Here is a 14,665-nt window from a genome sequence, read left to right on the forward strand (position 1 = left end):
ACCGTGTGCTGATATAATATTTCTTACTCACAATGAATGACACTTGCTCATTGCTACTCACATTAACACCATTATCACTCATTTACTCAGTGTGCTGATAGAAAATTCTTGCTCACTATGATTGACACTTTCACATCGACATGCTTTAAATCATCACCAAGTTACTCACATTGACACTAAATTATTTATTTACTCAGTGTGCTGATAGAAAATTCCTCACCATGAATGACACTTTCTCAATATGACTTGCATTAAATCATCACTAAGTTACTCACATTAACACTAAATTATTTTTTTTACTCAGTGTGCTTAGAGTAACACCATGGATGACACTTGCTCATTAAGACTTGCATTAACACCAAAAAACTCAACTTTTTCAGTGTGCTTACAATAATATTGCTTATTTGGACTGATGCTTATTATGACTTTGTAATTACAGCATATCAGTGTAGTAACTCTCTTTACTCTATTTCAACGAGTCTCCTAGAACATAACAACTGTTATTTATCTTGAGTGTGACAGGTAAAATTGTTTTGTCTCTGAGACCAGACCACTTAGTTACATGCATTGTATTGATATAAACACTTTGACATGGTGAGAAAGACACATACTTAGTATGACTCGAACCAAAATTAACTCACTCAGTGACTGTATTTCTACAAGGATTAAGGTGTGCTCATTGATAAGCCTGGCCCAATTTTCTACAAAATTTTGGCAAATATTTATGTAGATCTTTGTCTGAAAATAATCCCACACCGACATTTTGTCAAATTTATTAGACTGCCCTTCTGGTCTTGTCATTGCGAAAAATACAGTGGCCTTATTACACTGATAGTAACACTTCTAACCGTAAATGACTCTGTATGACTTAGCATCGGCACTTATTGTTCACTTTTTGGCATGAACAGCTCTTCTTACCTTGAATGACATAGAAAATGGCCTCAATATTCTTAATACCATCTTTACTCACATATAAGTCAATCTGACTGAAAACGTAGTTGCTTATATGCCATTGCATAATGTAGGTTAGAGTCTATGTTATTTGTTAATTGATTACTCCTAACAGACTGCATAGACCCAGATCTCCTGCTACATTATTAAAGGTGAGAGCTGGCTCTGCAATTTTCAATTCGACCCATCTTATAAGTGAATACATATGGTATTCAGTTTGATTCACACTGACTCATATATTCATTGTGTGGACAGTAACAGTTCTTGTTTAATGTAATAACAGTTCTTGTTTAATGTAATAACAGTTCTTGTTTAATGTAATAACAGTTCTTGTTTAATGTAATAACACTTCTTTTTCAATGGTGTTCTGATACCTTTGGTCTGTTCAGTCTTACAATAGTAAAATTACTTATGCTTTGGAATATTTATTTTTTTAGGAAAGTGAACAAGTCCTACCGTGGACGCTCATGCCCAATTGCGGTTCACTGCAGGTATGAATAACTTAAGAGCTGTGCACACTGCACCATTATAGATTATATCATCAGCACATTAAAGAAGATTTTAAAGGTTATTATTCCCTGCAACTACTGAGGATGGGACGTTAAATGTTATTTATCATTTTTCACTTTGGGAGCTATCATCTAAAGTTGACAAATTTTTATTCAGCCAGTTTAAACTGAAGTTTTGGACAGTTATGTTTTAACCTTTTTAATCCAAATTTGAGTAAATTATTGCTGGATGATTTCATCATTGTTTATACTAAAAATCATTTCATACTATCAAAGTAATGATTTCATTAAATTTCTTTGCTTTAAATACATTTATCCAACTAAGTCTAGTTCAGGTATTGTATTCAAAAATATTATTTGTTTAAATGGTTTTGTACATTAAAGTTCAAATAGAATGGTTTTGTACATTAAAGTTCAAATAGAATGGTTTTGTACATCAAAGTTCAAATAGAATGGTTTTGTACATTAAAGTTCAAATAGAATGGTTTTGTACATTAAAGTTCAAATAGAATGGTTTTGTTCATTAAAGTTCAAATAGAATGGTTTTGTACATTAAAGTTCAGATAGAATGGTTTTGTACATTAAAGTTCAGTAGAATGGTTGTGTACATTAAAATTCAAATAGACTGGTTTCAACCAATCAGAATTTTAGCCATTGCTTTATTTCAATGAGAAATGATTTCACTAGTTGGATTACTTAGACAGCATATTCATATTAGCACAAATAACGTCAGAATTTTAAGGAACACTGCAGCTGGATGACAGAATCAGATCTCTTTTAAAAAAATATTAAAACTTCATAACAGAAATATTAAGTTATTCCCCCATGTTTTCAGTGATGGATGTGGACGGACTGGTACCTACACTCTGGTTGATATGGTCCTCAACAGGATGACTAAAGGTTTGTAAACCAGTCTTTACCTCATCAATTGTTTCATGAATAATTTTGTCAAGTCTCTCAAGCATTTGTTCTTGGTTTTCAGCATGAACATTCAAGGGAACAGAATAAATGAATACCTGTCTTCTCATTTTTAGCATAAATATTTCCAGGAATATTTTTGCCATTTATAATATGGGTGTTATGATATTGACACCCATATTAGACCAGAAGATCAGAGCTAGGTATGTACATCGTTTATGTTAGGTATAGTGACTCAGGTATGATATGTAAATTGACTTGGGCATGATAGGTATAGTGACTCAGGTATGGAGGTATAGTGACTCTGGTATGATAGGTAAATTGACTTGGGCATGATAGGTATAGTGGCTTGTGTATGATTGGTATAGTGACTCAGGTACAATAAGTATATTGACTCATGTATGATAGGTATAGTGACTCAGGTATTATAGGTATTGTGACTCATGTGTGATAGGTTTTATGACTCAGCATGGTTAGTACTGACTCTTGTACTTTAAATTCAGTTCTGATGTGTATGAAATATCTTCATTAGTGGTTTTACATGATGTCGTAGAAACAATTTATGTTTAACTATACTGGTAATATACTGGTATAGAATGGCCTTTAGTTATGGGATGGCCTGTGTTTTGTTGTCAATTGGCACAAGGTTGTTATCATTACTCTTTCTAGAGAAACTGGAGGATTTCCATGACACTTTGCACATGATTCATCTCAAGGTCTAGTAGGCTGTAAATGAAAATGGTGACTCAGTGACATCTAGTATTGAGAGTCTTGTCGAAGGTGCTCCTCCTCCTTCATATCAACATGGGGATTCCTCTGAAATACCTATTATGATCTCTAGTTAGTGCCAATCTTGTATCTAGTATGGCCACTGAGATAACCATCTTTGACATGGGGTTTCACCAAAAGATATCATGTGATGTCTTGTTGGATCTAGATAAAATGGTGCTGTTCTGACTTCAAATATGGCTACCATCTTGAAAATCTTGTCACTCCTGATAAATTGAAAATCATATGAAACAACTTTGTCACCAAAACACTTCTCACAGTGTCTACTGGGTCCCAGATTAAAATGATGCCAATCTAGCACCCAGTTTGGCCATCATCTTGAAAATTTTGTTGTTGCTCATTCTACCAAATAGAAAGTCATGTCAACATGGGATTTTCGCAGAATGGTGTCTTATTGGTCCTAAATGAAAATGATGCCGATCTGACATCTAAGATGGCTGTCATCTTGAAGTCTTGTTATAACCACTTGTAATTGTACAGTCAAATTGACACTTGATTTTAACAGAAAGAAGACTTGTGGTGTCTGGTTGGTTCTAAATGAAAATGGTGACACTCTTACAGCCATTATGGCCACTACGATGAACATCTTGAAAATATTGCAACTCCTACTGCATGGATGGTTGTATCAAAATGGGGTTTTAACTATTTCTTATGATTTTTTATTTGGCCAAAATATAAGTGCCAATCTTACATAAAATTTGGTCATTATGGTGTCCATCTTGAAATTTTGTTTTCAGTCAAGAATATCAGATAGGGTTTCAATGCTGAACAGTTACAAAGAAGAAATAGTATTATTTTGGATTCCTGGGAATGCATTCTTTCTTAAATTTAAATTCGTTTTAAAAAGTATTACAAAATTGGTTAGTTGTTTTGTGTTTACATTACATCAGCACCATCCATTATGTCCAATTAGTTAAAATTCCTGGTTCACAACTCAGTGAAACTTTTTAAATAAATTTATCCAAAATTTTCAGAATTTGTTTTGTTGTTTCTCGATTTTGTCAAACTATGGGGGGAGGGTAGTTTACAGGTGGTGGGAGGATTAGTTGACAGGTTATCCATAATGCAGACATTAGTTTATAGAAAGAAAGAAGAAAGATTGATAATGTTTCATTCATATTTCAGGGGCAAAAGAGATTGACATTGCTGCAACGTTGGAGCACATCAGAGACCAAAGAATGAACATGGTTAAAACTAAGGTTGGTATTAAAAACTTTTTATTTCTTTTTCTGGCGCTTTCTTCCTGGTCCAAGAAACACATGCATTAAAGCTTTCCCAGATATTTTAATAATATACTTTTCAAGTTTTACCAATTTTTTAGTTGTTGTTCTAATTCTGAAGGCATGATGTTGGAATGTACATTGACAGATAGATGTCTTACTTGTACATTTTATAGGTTTATTCTCGTTTATTCCATGTAAAAATGTAATTTAACCCAGATCAGTCTGGAGACATGAATTCGATCAGTATGTCTAATCTAGAGAACTTATTAAAAAATAATTAAAAGTGTAACGTGTATTTAGGGTATACTTTGTTAGTCCATATGATTGAAAAATCCAGAGAATTGCAGCCCATCTAAATCGACTTTTTATGGTAAAAAGCTTCAGTTGTAGGATTTTAACATTTGGGTGGAGTCTGTCTTTTGTTCTCATATTTCGCTGCAACCCTTCAAGGATCACACACTGATTTACATTAAAATTTCATATTGGTGTTTTGTACATATTGTGTCTTACACTCTTTAGAAACAATTGCAAAGTACTTTGCAATTTAGCTGAGAAAGTTTAATATTGATTTACTCTTTGGTCACTACAAGGAATTTGAGGTGTACACTTTCAAATAAAGGGGCTACATTTGTCTATATCATACTCACTTTGTGGCTCCATAGTCCCAAGTTTGATACTAGGTTGTAACACCCAGAAAAGTAAGCAAATGGCTGTCCATGAAAGATTGGTGGTTTCATCTGGGTTCTTTCCATATTTTTTCTTCTTCTCCACCTTGGTGACCAAATTTCACCTCACCTAAGCCGTTGAAGCTAAGGTAGTAATCAGTGTGAAGTTATTTAATTCTAAACTTAAAATTCTGACTTTTATTTTTCTTCCAACAGGAACAGTTCCAGTTTGCTTTGGCTGCTGTAGCAGAGGAAGTAAATGCCATCCTGAAGGCATTACCCCAGTAACTAGTCACATGACAACTTTACCATGGCAATGCTATGACCTTGACATTCAAATGGAAAAATCAAAGTGCCACCTTTTTGAGAAAGAGGCACCTTGGACATGCTTTGAAATTTTCAAAAAATTGCTCTAGATGTATCCACAACATTTATTTTTGAACAAATGTTTGAATTTATTGTGAGAAAGTGGTCATTAATATATACAGTGTTTACTTGATGGTGTTCTTTTAAATTTTATTTCTAAAAAAAATAATTAAATTGTATATTGTGATGTCATTTTAGAGTGTTTTATTCTTAGAATCTCGTACATGCATATTTCTATTCCAGGAATACCTGTGCTTCAAAATATTATGGACAGTGTGTGAAAATTTTATTTATTTCAAGGTTTGGAATGCAGTAATATAAATTTAAAAAATCTATCATGGCATTTTGTTGCCACTTCTCAGTATGTAAAAAATTAACCGATGTTTGAAAGTAAGTTCAAGTTTTGAAAGTACATGAAAAATTTTGATCACAAAAGAGCACATGCCAAAATTTGTGAATATGTGGGTAGATATTGATGTTCGTTCCTGAAGTACATGCTCTCAACAATATGCTATTTTTTCTGAGGCAACACTATCGAAAAGTAACTTATGGTGTTTGGTCTCATTCTCATTCAGTTTGCTGTTGATTTTAAATCATTTTTTATACTCTCTCTCTCTCTCTCTCAGAATATTGATAGGCGCAGTCTCTCACAATATTGATAGGCGCAGCCCCAATGAGTGGGTGGTTCAAATGTAGATTGCAGTATAAGTGGTCAATTGCACGCACTATCACTGATAAGCAGCAATTAATTGAAGTAGTTGAGATGTTGATTAGCATGCAGTGCCTGATACAGCATGATTTAATAACTAACAGTAAAGGTTTTACATTCCGTTTCATTGGCATGATAAAAAAAACCCAACACCTATTAAGCCATTCATTCTTAAGAACAATATAAAAAAAATCTGTGTACCCACTCCCCCTCCCCACCAGTCGGTTTCAGTTCCAAGTCTTTAGTTTCAGACATAAATCACTCCTGTAATGCTAAAATCTTTTGTATTGATATATTACTCTGTAAGTACATATTTTAAGAAACATTCATATAATTAAAAAATCCAAACAATAAATTATTTAAATCCAAGCGTGAGCTAAAATGAACTCTTCACAATAATGTGTTGCAGACTGGTCTTAAGATTGAATCAAGATGGAAACTAACTTGAAAGTAAGCCATAGGATCATTCTAACCATGATGTATCACTACATTAGAACATTCCTTTACCTAAATGTGATAAAATGTTTATAATTTTACAACCTTTGTATGTTATTTTCTCTTAAATATTGCTGTATTTACTCCATTTTGTTGCCACCTGTCTGTGTTCAGCTTACACCCAAATCTGCTGGCACATTTTGTAAATCTGGGTCTGCTGTTCTTAGTTATATCGTGTGGAGATAAATATTTTATGGTATATTTATACAGGGATAAATATAGTACATTGTATTTATTCAAGGATAAATAATGGTATATTGTATTTATGGATATAAATATGGTATATTGTATTTATGGATATAAATATAGTATGTTGTATTTATTCAGGGATAAATACGGTATAGTGTATTTATAGATATAAATATAGTACAGTGTATTTATACAGGGATAAATATGGTATAGTGTATGTGCTGATATACAAATATTTACCATTGATGAATTCACTTTTTTTAAACCAGGAAATCGAAACGTGACCAATTTGAAGTAGTGGTCAGTGTGATGGGTTTACAAGTTCATAACATTTTATATACATCTCGACAAAGTCTATAATTATGTTACATGTTGTTAATGCAAACCATTTAACTTTTTAAAGTGAAATTATCCACTGCATGGGACCACAAAACCCTTGATATTGTGTCGTCCAATAAAAATGTGTCTCAGATGGGAATCATTGAAAAATATGCTATGTCTTTTAATGCTATTTCTGTCTCGAGTCTAAGTCAGTATTGACTATTTTCTTTTGTTATACTATGGGGAGGTAACAACATACATTTGTACTTGTGACGGGAATGATAATGATAAAAAGTGCTAATTTTGATAACCTGCCTTGAGACACTTTTAATGACATCCAAGTTCAAGAATTTTTACATTAATTTCTTTCTTGTTTTCCCCTACACATATCTAATCATGCAGAATGTGTATAAATTTTCCTTGGAGTTTTCCTTATCAATGTATAGTGAACTGGGATAACTTTGTTTGCAGTACCAAGGGGTATTAGTTTACAGGTGACAAATTAGTAAGGTTTCTATCAGAGTGCAAATAACTAAAGGCTGGTTTTGAATCAACTGGAAGGGTATATTAAGTCACTTTCAAATACAGTTTTGTCTACATGCCTTTTACTCTCTGACGAGTAAATGACAACTTGCTTGAGGTACTTGTTTTGAGGAAACCAGTGCCATTCTTGCACAGGCCATTGTACACTTATTGCTAGGTGATAGATGCTGGTAAGCAGGGTGATTGCCTGCATTTGAATTGGTCAGAACTGGCAGGGTGATTGCCTGCATTTGAATTGGTCCGAATTGGCAGGGTGATTGCCTGTATTTGAATTGGTCAGAACTGGCAGGGCGATTGCCCACATTTGAATTGGTCAGAATTGGCAGGGTGATTGCGTGCATTTGAATTGATCCGAATTGGCAGGGTGATTGCCCACATTTGAATTGGTCAGAACTGGCAGGGTGATTGCCTGCATTTGAATTGGTCCAAATTGGCAGGGTGATTGCCTGTATTTGAATTGTCAGAACTGACAGGGTGATTGCCTGTATTTGAATTTTTCAGAATTGGCAGGGTGATTGCCCACATTTGAATTGGTCAGAACTGGCAGGGTGATTGCCTGCATTTGAATTGGTCAGAACTGGTAGGGTTATTGCCCACATTTGAATTGATCAGAACTGGCAGGGTGATTGCCTGCATTTAAACTGGTCAGAACTGACTTTTATAAAGTGACACAGTTATGAGCATTGTTTTGGATTAGCAATTGTTGTACCCGAGTTAAGCTTGGGTAAGATTATTAACATCAATCTGATGGAATTAAATATCATGGGTAAAGCCTTTCCACCAAAAAAGACTGGTCAAGAGTAGACGGGTCAAGATACAAAAGGACAATAAAAATCATGGAAAAACCTGTCCAATAACAAAATGACCATTTCAACAAGGAAAATTTCTGCTGGCTGAGATGGGATTGAAATTTGCAATTGCAGCTACCCTAGGTAAACTACAACTCCAAATGACATCAACACTGCAAGTACACTAATGGCAGGGTAGACAATTCACTAAATAAATATAGGCATTATTTAATCTCCCCCCCATCTTATTACTTATTTTAAATCAAAACTATATTTATTATATGGTGGGCCACAGGCAAGGTACAACAGTACTGAAATTGTTTAAGACGGGGGGGGGGGGTATTGGCTGTACTGGTCATAGACCAGAAGAGCTTTTGAGATTGCCTATTGTCCGTCTTCCGACGTCAGTCTATTTCCATCTGTCTGTACTTAACATTAGCACAAACTTGTTATTGCTACTTCTAAGCTACTTGGATTGATTGCCATGAAACTTTACACATACAAACACAGTCATAACAAGGTGTAGTTGGTCCTAAATGAAAATGGTGCTGCTGGAACCTCCAGTATGGTCACCACAACGACCATATTGAAATTTTTTATTGCTACTCCTCTTGAACAAGTGGTCATATCAGCATGGGCTTTTGACTATAAAAAAACAACTTCTTTGGAAATCTATTTGGTTCAGATTGAAAATCATGCTGACATCCAGTATGGCTGACATGGTAGCAATCTTGAAAATCGTATCACATGACGTAAAAAGGTCATATGTACATGAGGATTTCATCAAACAACTTGTGATGTCTATTTGGTCCTAAATGAAAACACATGTAGTATGGGCTTGAAGACAGAAAACTAACAGGATAGCCATCCTTAAACTATAGGTTACTGCATTTGTATTGGAAAATATGAGCAAGTTTTTATGAACAAGACTGCATTTGAGCTGTGGCTAAATTTTTGGAACACATGTAATTCCTATTCATATTTTCACACACAAATTTAGTAACATTTTTATTACTCATTTTTCAGGTCAACCTAAGGTTGAATAATAAAAAGATCAATACAAAAAAAAAAAGTAATTGAATTTCTGCTATATTCCAAAGTAAATACACAAGTGTAGTTAAACAAATACACCACTCTCCCGATAACTCACACCATGATAACTCGTGAACCCGCTTATAATGCAGGGTCAGGCATGGATCCCATTTTTTAAACCAGAAAATACATTACAAAAATTGATCCCTATTTGTTGAACTTGAAGAAAATCTCGATCAAAATTGGTAAAGGAAACTTTGATGTATTGCTAGTTTTATCATCAAAAACAGTAGATAGGACCTGGAAATTATAAACACTATGAAATATGAAATTTAAAAATAGATCATACAATTATTTACATTTTATTTCCAAAAGACATTCTAGTACACCGCAATTAACGATATGTAAGGAAATTTCAATCAATGAAAATGTCACACCGAGTGGAGGCAGTATTTTAATAAATAAATACAAATTAAATCATTTTTTTATCAATTGAAATTTGTGTTCTAGTTCTAATTTTTAATTCCTTTTTAGTGTAATCATCATAAATACAATGTGTCCTCTTGTAAATAAACGTAAAATGTGTCAGTCTACCGTAACAACTATGTCTGCGAGCGTTTCTCTGAGAACCTAATTAAGTGTTGACCGTGTTTTGATAACTGACTTCTGGAAGTACTTGTATTGTTGCACTGAATTAAAATCTGGCCTCCTTTGTAATATCATGTTAGTTATGTCTTTTGAATCAAATAAAGGAGGTTGAATAAAATCAAAGTTAAAAGGCACGAAAATCCTACAAACTTAAAATCTAGCTGCCTCAGTTGTATGTCAGGTGAACTCATTTCACTTGATTAATCGAACACATAAATGTTATTGTGTATGTAACAGAAACTACCTTAAATTAACCGACTTTCATATCAAAGATAACAAGGCAGTGAAGCGAAATGAATGCTTTGTAAAATAAAGGGCATGATTTCACAGATAAGGACGATTGTGGGCAAGCGAGTTTTGAACTGGCACTTAGAGATATCCTCAAGGATGATAAGAAGTCTCATTATTAGTTCCAGTTAATTAATTCACAATATCAGTATTGTACTAATTGAGCAATACAAAAATTGAGTTTCAATTTAAATGTTTTTTTAAATAAATAAAAAAGGAATCTTGTTTGGTGGCATATCAACAGTTAATCTAGTTCCCTGCTCTGTGAACTCCCGATTTGACAGGATAATATTAAACACCACTACGGGAACCAGACACATCAAGAAAACAAAAAGCAGTGATGTAATACACAGATTTTGTTTCGTGTACAAGTGAAAATTTTATTTAGACAGAATAGCAGTATTAAAAATTATTATCGATGTGATTGTAAAATGAGGATTCAGTCCATAAACAGCCCAGTTCCCAACTTCGCTCCCCCCACAACAGTTTTCTCCATGTCAGAGCAATGTTTTTTAATTTTTGGAGGTCCCTCTGTGATTCACACCTCGTTTATATTGCGGTCTGTGTTTGTGGACCCCGTTTTGCGCGGGTTATTGATGGAGAGGTGTACAAAGTAACAGTAATCACGCACACTTAGCACCAACCAGCAACCTTTGGACTTGGTAGTTTATTGCACAGTCAGTCATTTGTTTCAAAATGAAATCTCATCTTGGTCTACTGAAAATTTAGAGTTATAAATAACTGCACCATAAAATAACTTTCCTGTTGGTCTGGAATGGAGGGATTTTTTTGGGTCGATCCAACTAAATTCTGCTTTTCTGGTTGTGATGGACTGGAGTTATTAGCTGTGTCAAATCCGTGCAAAATACATGTGGCTGGAGCAAACATATGAGTTTCCTTTTTGTAACTGATAGTTTGGAATCATAAGATGGAAAACAATAAGAAATTCTTTTCGCTGAAACTCACAAGAAAATGCAGGAATAAATATTGTTTGCTAGGTAATATTCATTTCATTTTGGAGTGCAGTAAGTTCTCCTTTGGAATGTGATTTGTGTTGGAAATATATAGTCTACATTGCAGTACAGTTTCATTGTAGATGTTTTTGGAACCAATGTAATTTCTGATTGGCAGACAGAAAGTACATTTTGAGAAAAAATGAAAGCATATTCATTACCCTTGTTATTAAGAGCTATAGATGACATGTTTATATAGATGACATGTTTATGCCCTATCCCTGGCATGCTCTTTGATGGAGGGACCCCAGTTATTTATATGATCTGTATGAATTGTTACTATAAATCCAAATATTTTCTGAGAAAAGGAAAATGAGGAAAATTGCAAAGCAATTGGAGTTTGACAGCCCATTTCACCAATGGAATATACAACTTTTCATCCTGGCTACTTGACCCAGAAGCTCTTGGTTTTCTTCCAAAACCCACCTTCTACATTTGCCTTTTTTTTTAATTTAGTGTTTTGACTGACTTCCATGTCTTTCTGTACTATTTTTATAGACCCCTGAGAACATGGCTCATAGTCTGAACCATTCGATTTGCAAATCCAGTGACCATTTCAGAATGGTTTATTCTTTAATGCATAACTGTTTGTTGTCATAAAGGCATCACATGAAATTTTGGTTATCATGTTCAGTTGTTTGCTTGGTTGAAAGTTTCTTTCGTGATCTGATAACATTATCCACATCATCAACTTTATCATCTCTACTTTTAAACACATGGCACAAATTTAATGAATCAAAAGCTCTGGCTACATTAGCATACATTGTTTGTTCACAATAAAACGTAAGATGCTATTTTTAGACCTGTGTAGTGCAGTATGAAGCATTCCAGTGTGGAGAAATACTGCACGATTCTGGCATTGCAATGTTAATGGAGAAGTTGGAATATAATAAATCTGGTTATTGGCACATCTAAATAGACGTCTTGTAAAATCTGGCTGGGCCTAAATGAAAATGGTGTTAATCAAACATGGCCTCCATGGTGCCATTTTTGAAAATCTATTTATCAATGAAGAATATTGGAGATGGTTTCAACTGAATAGTTGCAATGTTCTCATCATTCCTGTAAAATCTTTTTCAACCAGTAGAGTGTCAGTCTCTTTCAGAATCTATTTTTCTTCAACTTTATTCTTTGGTGTTAAGTTGTTCCTGCATTAGCATATTGAAGTTATTGTTGTTTATACCACGTTACTTCTCTATATCTTTTATTGAACATATTCACAAATTTGTTATTGTACATAAGAGTTTAAAATGCCCCATGAAAAATTTCTAAGATTTAGACTTATTTAGAATTCAGAAATACACAATATACTTAACAGGCAAAATTGTACAAGAAATATTTGTGATATAGTTCATAGCCTAAGATTTGTCAATTGTGCAGTTATAATTTTTCAAAACAAAATGATATAAAGAGGTGTATCACTTGATAAATAATTAAGGTGATAAAGGATATTTTAAATAAAATTAAATGTTTCTTTTGCAGCAGAGTATACAAGATTGAAACTTGAAAATAAATATTTCTGATTTCTAAAAAAAAAGAGCTAAATAGCCTAGCTAACAAAGGGAGGTATGAAATATGTGACAAAATTAACATAAATATTACCCAAATTCATTAAAAGAATCATGTATTATCTTCATTATATGGATTAAAACCAAAATAGTGCAGAATATTTAATCTGGTTTAGCTCAATTCTTAAATAATACTTTTATTTTTCAGTGCAATTAGATACAATTTTAATACACATCTCAAACAGTCGTATTATATATTTTTAAATTCGCAAAAGAAATTCAGTTTTTGATTCCAAATTATGTTGATTCTCTTTGATATTGTTTTATTCATGTACTTGTGAATTGAATACTGCTTCTTTAAATTTGGTATTGATAAAATTTCATCTCAATTTTCAAAAATCTAATTTTTTGATTTGTAATACAGATCTTAATATTACCATTTTGGGGGTTTTCATCTTTAAAAGGTTTTCTCCATAAAGTTCATTTGAAAATAATTTTGCAGGTGTCTTCAAAACACAAGTACTGAGAAAACAGAGATATCTGGAATATAAGACATCTTCTGCAAGATTTATTCTGGAATGGAGTTTTTCTGTGACGGATTTTTTATTTTAAAAGTCTTCTTTTCCACGGGCTTCTTACTATGTGAGACTTTCCCCCCGTTACTTTGTTTTAGGATTGTATAATATAAGGCCAATCTTGTTACAAGTTATACATACTTATTAGTACAATTAACACAGAATGAAAGTGAGAATGATTCATGTGAGGAATTTAAGAATTATTCAGCATCTTTTATGTAATTAGGATATTTGAGATTCAGTGTCTATCCAATTTTTAAATTTTAAAACAAGTTTTAAAGAAATTTAAAAAGTATTTCAATAGTTTCAGTTACTTTTGAGGTATGTTTATGTTGAAAATATAATCATAAGTGTAAAATTTGAAATTTAGACTGACTCCAATTTGTTTACATTTTAGACTGGTTTTGTTATTCCTGTGATAATGTTGTTCTATTGTCAACTTGTGATGAATTGTCAATAAAGAGTAACATCTGCAATGAACTATTGATGCCTGTTTTATTATATACAAATCTCCCCATCTTGGATTTAAATCCTCTGTAAGTATATCCAAATATATCCGTCATTTTCTTACAGTGTTGCCAATTGTGATGTTAATCCTGCCTGTCCCTATATCAAGAATTGCGGTATTTCGGTAGAGTATTGGACTTTCATGTACTGTGGCTGAAATAATGTGCTGTAAGATGATCTAAGCATACAGCTGATGCAAATGACTGCTGCCATGTGCTAAAAAATCAGTCTTAACTAGTCCAAAGCACACTAACTAGTCCAAAGTATACTAACTAATCTAAAGTACACTAACTAGTCCAAAGTACACTAACTAAAGGTACACTAACTAGTCTAAAGTACACTAACTTTAGCAGATATTAAAACAGAGAAAACAACTTTTGCCAGAGTAGGCAATACCAGCTTCTGAAAGTGCAATGAATGAATTTCAAAATATGTAAAAAGGTATTCACATGTGTTCCTACAATTTGCATTTGAAGTCCAAGAAGTGAAATTGATCAAAATGAACTGGTGATAGTATGGATCACTCACACATATCACCTCTATCCATGTAGGTTCAAGTTCCGGATAACGAGGGTAAGTTAGAAAACTTGGTAGCTTCCCATGGTTTGGTGGTCTTTCCTCCACTAAC

At 33.3% G+C, this 14,665-nt stretch overlaps 1 protein-coding gene across 1 annotated transcript in view; it reads left to right on the forward strand.

The window, feature by feature from the left end:
* The window catches only part of LOC149776034 (receptor-type tyrosine-protein phosphatase N2-like), a 520,769-nt gene extending 506,759 nt beyond the window's left edge, over positions 1-14,010 (forward strand). The window contains exons 19-22 of the mRNA XM_089941917.1: positions 1,389-1,442; positions 2,296-2,360; positions 4,293-4,366; positions 5,272-14,010. Of these exons, the coding sequence (XP_089798043.1) occupies positions 1,389-1,442; positions 2,296-2,360; positions 4,293-4,366; positions 5,272-5,343 (265 nt within the window). The 3' untranslated portion in view covers positions 5,344-14,010. The remainder of the gene's footprint in view (positions 1-1,388; positions 1,443-2,295; positions 2,361-4,292; positions 4,367-5,271) is intronic.
* The last annotated feature ends 655 nt before the right edge of the window (positions 14,011-14,665 follow it).

This window comes from Sinohyriopsis cumingii, chromosome 18 (genome assembly GCF_028554795.1).
Source record: "Sinohyriopsis cumingii isolate HCF-2022 chromosome 18, ASM2855479v2, whole genome shotgun sequence".
Lineage (NCBI taxonomy): Eukaryota > Metazoa > Mollusca > Bivalvia > Unionida > Unionidae > Sinohyriopsis > Sinohyriopsis cumingii.